This window comes from Orycteropus afer, unplaced genomic scaffold (assembly GCF_000298275.1).
Source record: "Orycteropus afer afer isolate SDZICR_OR568_19922 unplaced genomic scaffold, OryAfe1.0 scaffold00055, whole genome shotgun sequence".
Taxonomy (NCBI): domain Eukaryota; kingdom Metazoa; phylum Chordata; class Mammalia; order Tubulidentata; family Orycteropodidae; genus Orycteropus; species Orycteropus afer.
The window spans coordinates 4258873-4270307 of record NW_006921642.1 but is presented as its reverse complement, the minus strand read 5'-3'; the positions used below and the strand labels follow the sequence as shown (position 1 = coordinate 4270307).

At 35.1% G+C, this 11435-nt stretch overlaps 1 protein-coding gene across 1 annotated transcript in view; it reads left to right on the top strand.

Moving 5' to 3' along the window:
• The first annotated feature begins 4396 nt into the window (after window positions 1-4396).
• The window catches only part of MYO16 (myosin XVI), a 974663-nt gene continuing 967624 nt past the window's right edge, over window positions 4397-11435 (top strand). Inside the window, exon 1 of the mRNA XM_007938926.2 lies at window positions 4397-4652. Coding sequence (XP_007937117.1) covers window positions 4427-4652 — 226 coding nt within the window. The 5' untranslated portion in view covers window positions 4397-4426. The remainder of the gene's footprint in view (window positions 4653-11435) is intronic.

Below are 11435 nucleotides of genomic sequence, written 5' to 3'. Positions count from 1 at the left end.
ACAAACTGACAGACAAGGAGTGGACCCTATAATTAAAACCAAATCAAACCAGTTTCCATTGAGGTTGATTCTGATACATGGTGAATTCCCTATAGGAAGGATAATGTTAAGTGTTGTAACAGATGAAACTCAAAAATCAGTGGCTATAGACAGTGGAAGTTAATTTCCTGCTCAGATAAAATAAGGACTGATGGACAGTCAGCTACTCACCAAGCAGTGATTGAAGAATAAAGATTCCATCCATAGTGTGGCCATAATTGTATATGGCTTCCTACTGCATCCACCTATCAACATTAAACTGGCAGAAGGAGAAACAATATGGTAAAATACATATGGTTTGTTTTTATGAGCCATACCTAGGAAGCTGAAAAATGAAAAGTATCTGAGGAAACAGGCTTCATGGACAGCTAAGTCAATATGTCATAACAATAGAAATATGGTCTGTTTTACTACAACATGTACTTTAATAATACCAATTAATTCATAGATTATTGTGGGATTGAGGTCCAACTAATGTCAAGATTCTATAAATTAATATGTGATTTATTTTTCTAGGCAAAAGAACCACAAGAGTAATGTAGAACTATAATCATTAGTAAAAGAAAGTTCTCACAGTTTGGACTCTGGACAGGCAGCACCCTTTAACTCTATCAAAAAACAATGAAAAATGCCTGTGCTCAGGACTTCCTTCCCAGTGAGGTGAACACAACCTGCATAGCTCCAAGCTCATAGACTTGCTCTTGTGGCCACCTTAACTTTAACATTCTGTCTGGGCTATTCAGGTTATCTCCTAAATTACTGTAAGTATCAGTGCCCTGGTGACAAAATTCCATAGGTTTTAAATAGGCTGCTTTAAAACTATTTTTTCCCACACTTCTGTTATGTTTAGTGTATATTACAGGATTACAGAGGCACATATACATGACACAGTGGGTTCATCTATAATAAACGAAAGAAAAATCACAATCCAAATAACTTTTCAGAACATAAGATAAATTAACTTTTAGACATAAAATCAAAGCACGAAGAATTGTTTAACAAGAAAACACATTTCATTTTTTTTTCCTCTACTGTATGTAAGCATATATCTGCAGTATATGTAAATGCATAGGTAGAAATATCCTCTGTCAAACCTATATATATATATATGTGGATGTAGTCCCATTTCCCTTCCCATACATGTTCAGCTTGTGTGTCTATCTTTGCTCATAGATTATTGTTATTACTGTTATTTCAGGCTTGTGTAGGTTACAGTATTTACCTTTGTTGCCTTTAACTCTTGTGCTCCTCCAAGTGTCTTCCTTTGCCTTGATCATTTTGTGCTAACCTCCCCCTTACTACATATTGCATTCTCCTTCACTAGAGTTAATATGTGTCTACCCTCCAGTTAGAGTTTTGTCTTTTTGTTCCTTGATTTTGTCAGTGTTTTCCTTGATCTTTCTCCCAATCATTGAAGGTCCCAAAATATAATTATTTTGAATTACTTATCAGGTAGTTCTAATGTCATTTCTTCCTCACAGAAGTTTTCTGGCTCTGTATTTTGATCAATTGTTTTTTTGTACTACTTTATCTTGTTTCTTTATCTAATCTGATGTTGTCAGTTGACTCTGACACATTGTGATTTTGTTGTATTTGTATTTAGTTGGCAATAGTATGTTGATGTTTCACTCAGGCTTTTTTTTTTTTTTTTTTTTTGCTTCATTTTGTTTTGCTTTATTTGAGCAAGCAGGACTGATATGCTATTTTGTTTGATAGTTCAGCAGCACTTAGGTGCTCACCACCTGTCTCCTAGTGATGACAGAGGATGAGAGAGTGCACAATTCTCTGTTCGCTGCTCCTATAGAGCAGTTGAAGGTGGGTTAGGCTTGTGTTGATCACTATCATTGATTAGTTGGTCCATGTATGGATTTGAATTTTAACAGCCTTTGCCTTTTCATTTTCCAAATCATAAAAGGAAATAAGGAAATTAATTTATAAACAACCCTTAGTCCTCCTCATTTGGCAGCCACAGAAGAATTGCTCAATGAATCATTACCTGTCACAGCAGACTCCTTGAGAGTTAATTGAAAATTTCAACAAGAGATCTTTCTCAAGAGTTACAAACAAGAGGACTGTTATGTTTATTAGATTATTCTCAGCCTTCAACTGCATACTAATTACCACATGACACTCCACTTTTTTTTTTTTTCTTTTCTTTTACTTCTTTCAAATTTTCAATAGCCTTGATGATTCCCTGGGCATCTATGGACAAGTCAGAAAGTCAAGGGAGTCAAAGTGTCCTAAGCATTAAAGTTAATAAATCAAATATAATGTAACTTTCTAAACAAATTTGAAAGCAGAAGATATTTCCTGTTCATTATTAATTAGCTTTCTCAGACAGTCTGTTTGTGGCAATGATCAAGACCTTTATCAAATGAACATACTCCATAGCAATTTGTCATTATTTCAGAACCACTGATGTCTCTTTGTGTTTAAGTCAATGGAAGAGGAATACTTTTTGTGAAGCTATTTAATATGTCTAACATAGTGCCTAAGGCACTTGACTGCTAACCAGAAGGCTGGTGGTTCAAACCCACCAGCCACTCCTCGGAAGGAAGGTTGGGCAATCCTACTTCCGTAGTGATACTGCCTCGGAAACCCAAGGAGGGGTCGCTATGAGTTGGGGCCGGCTCGATGACAAATAACAACAAACAACAACAACAAACATCGCATTTACAAATACTTATGAATAATTTTATTGTAAAAATACAATTCTAGAATGTATACTTTTGTCAGATGCAAGCGGGTAACCAAAACAAAAGTCACAAACACTGCTTATCTTCCATTTTTCCTTTTATATAAAAGCATTTATATATTAAATATCTAGCTTAAAAAATCACAGTCATTTTAGTTTGTTCATTCCTTTGTGGAGTATCTTTGACTCTGTCATACAATCATGACTTTGATCTTAGAAAGTTGCAACTTCTCTCAACTTAATTTCCTTTATTTGTAAATCAGGTTTGGCCATACCTGTGCATCAGATGATTGTAAAAATAAAGCTTTGGAAAGTGTCAAGTGCATTAGAAATGGAAATAGCCTTGTTATGAGTTGTTGTCCTTTCAAAGGAATAGCAAACCTTTCAAAGATGAAGTAGACTTTCACTCTATGATCTACCCAGACATGGCATATGGTCAGCCATATTTTTATGCATGCAGAATTACTTATTACTTACAGGGAACTTGTAAGCATCTGAGGCAAAGAACATATGACACTTAACTGAATCTGTATTTGTGGACTAAATGCTAGAAATTTCAATGATTTAACCTTTTTCTGAAAATGTGAAAATTTAAACTTAATGGTAAATATAAAAGTTTGTAAAAATTCCATTACAGATGTTCTGAGTAGAGTTTATACGCATTGACATCTTTAAAAAAGTGAATTTTCAATTCAAGGCCAGAGAATTCAAATCTGTTAATCAATATATTAATAAGACAAAGACCACAAATGTACAATTGCTAGCCATAATTTTCATTTGCTGAGACAGAAAAAAAATAAATTTTACTTTTTTTTTCATATGGAGTAGATCTCTTAGAAATGCATGTCACTGATCATGAAGGGTTCAGCAATAAATTGGTAGAAATTAATCACTGTCTCCTACAAACAATTGAAATATGTATGTTTTGTTACATTAGATCAGCAGAGTCATCATGATATGCGAAACCAATTTCATTAAAGTCTTCTCTAAGACAGGAATGGCTTTCTGCCAAATTCAACACATAAAGTTTACTCAGCATTTTTCAGTTATAGGAAGAAGCTTGATTCATTGCTGGAACATTCAGTCTTGTATATGGATTTAAAGAAATATGAAAGGATGTGTTGTTTATAATTGCAATGAGCAATGTTGTTGTTGTTGTTATGTGCCGTCGAGTAAGCCCTGACTCATAGCGACCCCTCCTTGGGTTTCCGAGGCAGTATCACTACGGAAGTAGGATTGCCCAACCTTCCTTCCGAGGAGTGGCTGGTGGGTTTGAACCGCCAGCCGTCTGGTTAGCAGGCAAGTGTCTTAGCCACTATGCTACCAGAGCTCCCGCAATGAGCAATACTACATATCAAATTCTATCATACTACATATCAAATTCTATCATTCATAGGCAACCAACTCTCTTTGCTTTCCCCAGTCTATAAAATGGACACGCAGAGAACTAAATCATTTTATATCTGGGGTAATAAAACCAAAAAAGCAAACTCACTGTCATTGAGTGGATTCCTATTCATAGAGACCCCCTTTGGGTTTCTGAGGCAATAAATCTCAGGTGATAGGTAATCCAAAATCAAGTATGATTTCTAGTGCTATATAATATTGGTTGTAATAAAAGATGTAATGACATTTCCTATTCTTTTTCTTCTAGGTTGCTTTCAGCTATGTAATGTTTTTCGATCGCATGAAATGGAAATTGACCAGTGCTTGCTGGAGTCCCTTCCCCTAGGCCAACGGCAGCGGCTGGTGAAACGCATGCGCTGTGAACAAATCAAAGCCTACTATGAACGGGAGAAGGCTTTGCAGAAGCAGGACGGATTCCTGAAAAAGCTGAAGCATGGAAAGAATCAGAAAGTTCATTTTAACCTTGCTGACATGATACAGGATGCAATTATCCATCACAATGACAAAGAAGGTACTTAACAAAAATGTAGAAAGTTTCATGAGTTGTTTTCTATGTTTTTGTTCTTTTTTGGTAGGGAAGTGGGTGATAAAATTTCTTTTAAATACTGAAAGTTGTTTTCTTTTAACTATCTGAAATATTTAAGAAACAATGAACATTGCTAAAAGTCCCAATTGTCGTTGTTGCTACTCCCATGCAATTGATTCCAACTCACAGTGCCTTGTGTGCAGAGTAGCACGGCTTCATAGGGTTTCAAGCCAATAGTTATCAGAGAAAACCTAAATTAGAATGCAGCCCTTTAAATTTATACTCTCTTTTGATTTCACATTAATGAAAGGGAAATATATATATATTTGCATATTAATAAAGTCCATTGTTCCTCAAAAGATTAGAGATGATGGGTAAAAAAATCTACAGTGTAAAATAAGACCTACATCAGGGTTTAAAAGAAATTGAAAGTAACAACTATTGTTATTATAATGTTTTGGCAAACATATAAGTCATGCAAACCATATTAATAACTTCTGAGCATTTGCTATAGTCATGGACCAGTGCTGACATTTTGCTTATCAAAGAGCAGGAAGAAATATAAACCCTTCCTTCAAAAACATCCATTCTAAGTAGAGACCAAACCAAAAACCAGACTCACTGCTGTCAAGTCAGCTCTGACTCATAGCAACCCCTTCTTGGGTTTCTGAGGTGGTACCACTACAGAAGTAAATTGCCCAATATTCCTTCTGAGTGGCTGTAAGTAGAGATTGGGGGTAGAGGGGATTAGAAATAAGATAGCGAGAGATAAAGGAAGAAAAGTGAATTCTGGTAGAATTAGTGTACACATGGCCAACATCTTAGGTAAGCTGTTGCACAGAAATGAAGTGCTCAATATGAGAATCTATGACGGGAGTGCAAATCAAGGATAGTGGCAGCTAAACTGATTTTAAGTAGAAGAAGACACTTCAAGATCCAATCTCAAAGCAGAATGCAGTGGCAGATGCTGTTGTTTCCTAAGAAGGAAAGTAATGTGCTGTAAATTGTTTTTAGCAAAGATTAATCAAGGAGATTTAGCTGTAAAATGAGTTGAAGAGTGAGAATAAGAACTAGAAGTAAAGATACCAGGAACTTATTGGCATAATTTTGTTGTATATATAGAGATCTGGACTGGGATAGTTGCAATGAGAATAGGAATAAAATAACAAACCCAAGAGTCATAGTCCATAAAAAATGGATTCATTAATTATATATTTATTGGGTTTTCATTATGTGCTAGACAGCTATGGTGTCCATCTGTCTCTTGTGAGTGACCACAAATGGTAAGATAGGTAATAAATGTTGAGAAGAAGGCCTCCTAAGGGAAGCGGGGAGTTTAACATACAGCTCTCTGGAGAGTAAGCAGCAAGATGTTAGAGGAACATACAGGCAACCCTTGTAGTGGAACAGAATGAATATTATGAGAGGAGTAGAAAGAGATGAGGTTGGAGAAAATAAGCAGCTAGATCATGTAGAGCCTGAGAGAGTCATGGAAAGGGCTTTGGCTGTTTTGGTGAGTGAGTTCTGAAGCCATTAGAGGGTTTTGAGTAAAAGAGAAACTTGATATCATTTATGAGTTAGCAGGATCAGGCTAATTTTTGTTTTCAAAATTGACTAGAGAATTGCAAGAAACATACAGTTGTAAGAAATATATAATCCTGATGAATTGGCTGTAGAGAGTGTGTTACTTTTATACTGCTGCTGATATGGTTTAAAACGTAGTGGTTTAAAATAACATTTTTTTTTTAATCTTACAGGTCTTTAAGTTAGAAGTTCACTATGGGTTTCACTGGGCTAAAATTAAGGTGTCAATAGGCTACATTACATTCTAGGCTCTAGAGAAGAATCCATTTTCTTTTTTCATCTTCTAGAGATGTTCTACATCACAGGCTCATGACCCCCTTCCTCTATCTTCAAAGTTAGCAACTGTAGGCTAAGACTCTCTTATGCTTCAAATTTATCCAGCCTCTTCTTTCATCCTTGCATCTCTCTGACTATTCTCTTTTTCCTCTTGCATTTTTTTTTATATTTGTAAATTTACCTTTAATTTTTTTTTTTTTTAAATTGTGATTTGGTGAAAATTTGCAGAGCAATTATACTTTCCATACAGTAGTTCACATACACTTTGTCTCATGACATTGACCATAATTTACCACAATACAACATCTCCCCTCCTACTCATAAATACCTTTTCAAACTACACACATCTGTGGGGTTATTTATGCTAAGATTTGTAGCATGTCATTTAAAAGCAATTTAGGATTTTGTTTGACTTTTAACTGTAATTCCAAAGGCCAAGAGGGGCCAATTTTGAGCAGAGATTTCTTGCAGTTGCTTGTAGCAACCTGTGCAGGGGTCTTTCTGAAGCAGGACAGACCAGTAAAATCAGGCCCACAAGCAGAACAAAGACTGACAGGAACTGTATGAAACCTAGGCAACATGCAGCACCAATACATGAACTTCAGCACCTGCTGACATGTGATTCACAGCATACTCGCCCAATGACATAAGACTGGACATCAATTTTTGGGGAAGGTTAAAAAGGTCCCCTGTGAAATATAAGGATATCCCTCTCCTATATAGTGGGTCATGTTGGTGGGCAGAACTGGTTCACCCATACGTAATCTGTTCTTATTGTTTACCTTTTGCTTTCTGTAAATAAAAATAATGACTTGTTTTATCAACACTGTTTATATGTCTCTTATGTATGGCTTAATTATACTGGATGAACATAACAACCATGGAGTGTTGATGTCACTGTATGAAGTCTTCATTCCTAGCAGTCTTTTTGCTGTTTGGGGTTTTGAGACTGCCTGCATGTGCAATGCAATTCACTTTTTGTTGGGTAACATAATGTATTCACAAACATAACACCAGAAACAAACACCATGGAGACCAAATTTCCATCTACCACAGGGAGTGAAAGAGATATTCAATAGGATCAAGTTTTGTGGCTGAACAATTAGAAGAATGAAATGCCATTAACTGAGTTATGGATGCATCTATGAGAAGTAAATTTAGGGGTAAAGATGGGGATAAGCAACAGACTATTTTGTTTATTTTAGATATAAATTTGAGACTTGTGGTAACTGTATATACAGATCATATCAAAAGCCCAAAGACTTGGGTAATGAGTTAGAAAAATTTTAAGAAATTTCCAGATGAGTCCTGAAGAATACCAATATTAAAAGTTCAGGGAAATGAGGAAAACAGCCAGAAACTACCAGGGATGAAGGAGGAACATGAGAAGAGTGTGCTGTCTTTGAAGAAGCCCTGGTGGTACAGTGGTTAAGTACTTGGCTGCTAATCAAAAGGTCAGTGGTTTGAACCCACCAGACACATAGGAGAAAGGTGTGATAGTCTGCTTCCATAAAAATTGCAGTCTTGGAAACCCTATGGACTGTTTTACCCTGCACTATAGGGTGGCTGTGAGTTGGAATCAACTTGCAGTGTGGATGGATGGATACTATTGTCAAGAAGGAGAGAATGATCAACTATGCACAGTGCTGCTGCTTAGTCAGGAATGGGGGAAGGCATTAGCAATACAGATGTTATTAATTTTGGTGATTTGCTTGAGCAAAATCATTAAGGGTGAAGAAGAGGATGAGATCTGATGCCCAAGAGGAGAGTTTGGTTTTAGCTTAGACCATGTATAGCAGATGTTGTCAGATCTACCTAGAACCTAAGCTAAGATGATCTGGTAATAATTTTTTTATTATTATTTTTCCAATATCTAGGTTCTGTCAATACAGATTCTGGTTTAATTGCTCTGTTACAAGACCAGAGTATTTTTCAAAGATCCTTAGAAGATTATAATGCATAGGGAGGTTTGAAAACAATAGTAACTATAGTAACAGGCTATAGTAACAAGAGAGGAAATGAAGTTAAGTGGGTACATGTGGTAAAGGCAGCTTAAGGAAGTTATTTAATATGTTAATAATATACTTACTGATGTTACAGCTATGATTGCCAGCTAAGTATGAGAATGAGGAGGAGAAATTGCAGATTAAAAAAAGAGAAGATCTGAGAATGGCAAAATGAATGGACAAGAGTAATACAGCACAAAAAATAATGGGAATCATAGCACAAATAAAACTAGGAAATAAAAGAGAAAATATAAGTATTACTCAAAATTTTGAGAAATGAGTTGGCATATCTTCTCTTTGTTCTTACTCTAAACTATTTAATTTTAGGTCTCAAAATTTTCCTTTAATTTCAGAATACAATGTTGAACCTTCATTTTGACTACAGAAATTATTTCACATATATACTTGATAAAATTTTGGTTGATGGCATAGTGGATAAGACATGCCTGTTAACCAGGAGGTCAGTGGTTTTAATCCACCAGCTGCTCCTCAGAAGGAAGATGGGGTGATCTAATTCCGTAAAGACTTAGAGCCTCAGAAACCCAATGAGAGTAGTTATGAGTCAGAATCGCCTCAATGGCAGTAAGTTTGTTTGTTTGTTTTTCATATTACACTGTTATAAACAGGCATTCAGTATTTCTTGTCTAATGAAAATATTTTTGTAACATTTCATGCCTGGCAAGTACCAGTTTTTTAATATATTTTATGTGTATTAAATGATAAGCATGATATATAGCAAGTTTTTATACATGAATGTTAATGTTAAATGTGAAAATCTAAGCAAGTAGACTTGATTTTTCAATTCACAAGAAGTGAGAATATTTTGCTTGACTAATCCATGAAAACTTTGGACAGAATTTTATTGAAGAAATTACTGTGTATATGTTTGTGCGTCTGTCTCTGTGTGTGTGTGTGTGTGTGTGTTGGAGAGAGAATTGGATATTACATCATCAGATTTTCCTTATTATGGTGACCAAGCTAAAGTATTCAAATAATAGGGATTAGAGGAGATAAGAAAAACAAAACCAAACAAAACACTTACACAAACACATATGCACCCACAATATTTATTGCACATTTGCTATGTGCAACAAGCTGTAGTAAAGTTTTCTATACAATATCTTGTTTATTCTTCACAACAGAAATACAAAATAAGAAATATCTGAAGTATGGTGAAGGAGAACGTCCTCAGAAAGTAATACTGTACAAATTCATTATAGCAGTGTCAGGTTACTCAATAAGCAAGGTGAGCATATCAGAGATGTGGTGAAACCCATGTGCAATTGCTCACTACAGATTAGTAAATAAGCACAAGTAAGCCTGTGCTTATCTTGCTTATTGAATAATCTGCCCATGACTGCCAGGAAATAGTTTTTATTTTTAATAGAAGAAAAGATGATGGACAATAAATAAGGTCAGCCTTAGCATCAGATGAATAAAAATATTTGTATTCAATTATTGACATTTTAAATACATTTTTTTCTATGTAAAATCAAACTATTGAGCTACAGAGAATATAGTTTTCTTTATCTGGAGCTGACTCAATTATAAAATAATTAGATCTATTACTTCTTTTGAGGTTTTCATCTACTTTGGATACCCCCATTTCAGTATCCATATACCTCATCATATCAGAGGCAAAACATAAATTTCTTGCAAATTCAGTAAGGTAAATTATGTAGAAAAGGCAAGCAATCTTTTTGGAGGCGTTATAGCCACATTTGCATATATTTTACTTTCCTCAGAAAAGTATCCAGGAGAAAGGTTTCATTTTATTCATAAGTGAAACTTTCATTTACCTTTGTGCTACTAAAATAGTTGAATGCACACTTTTGTGCTTTTGAGAAAGTTTTAAAAAAGAAAAATAGTATATATTTCCCTGAGAAAAATCCTCACCATTTCAGTTATTTAAAACTTTTCAGATTGTGCTTGTATTTGTATTTTATATTTTATTTAGTTGCAAGTACTTTTATTAGCTTAAAAAAAAAAGGTTGCCCTTGAGTCAATTCCAACTCATATCAACTCTATACAACACAGGAGAACTACCCTGTAAGGTTTTCAAGGCTTCAAACTTTACAGAAGCAAACTGCCACATCTTTGTCCCACGGAGCAGCTGGTGGGTCTGATTGCCTACCTTTCAGTTAGTGCTAAGTGCTTTAACCACTGTGACACTGGAGCTCCTTTTTACTAGCTTACTGAGTATAAAAACTCATAAACACCTTTTCAAAGTACACACGTCTGTCGGGTTATTTATGCTGAGATTTGTAGCATGTCATTTAAAAGCAATTTAGGATTTTGTTTGACTTTTAAATGTAGCATTTTTTTCTGAGCATAAATTTAGTGTCTTTGATGCTTTATTATTCTTTTCTGGTAGTTGGTGACATTTTAGTGTATAATTTGTCATTTTAATATACTATATCATTTTAAAATATGATTCAACAACTCTTTTTCTTATAAAAGGAAACTCATAAATTTTCTTTTTAGAGCTATTAATTCAACTCTATTTGAGTTCTACCACACAAAAGAAAGAGATAGAGACAGAGCATAAATGTGTGTGTGTGTGTACAGAAAATTTAAGTGGAAATGTAATATGCTACACTGGAATGGCTACTCTCAAATCTCAATCAGTTTTTGTTTTTTTCTAACAAAGTAGTCCACAAAGTTTTTTTTTGTTGTTGTTTCTTCCCTAAAAGTAATGGCAATATTATTGTCTGGCAAGCAACAGGCATGCTGGGCATTATCAGAGCTTTACTCATTTCATACCCCTAGTAACAATATGGGGAGCTCTGGTAGCATAGTGTCTAAGGTGCTTGACTGCTAACCAGAAGGCTGGCGGTTCAAACCCACCAGCCACTCCTCGGAAGGAAGGTTGGGCAATCTACTTCCGTAGTGATACTGCCTC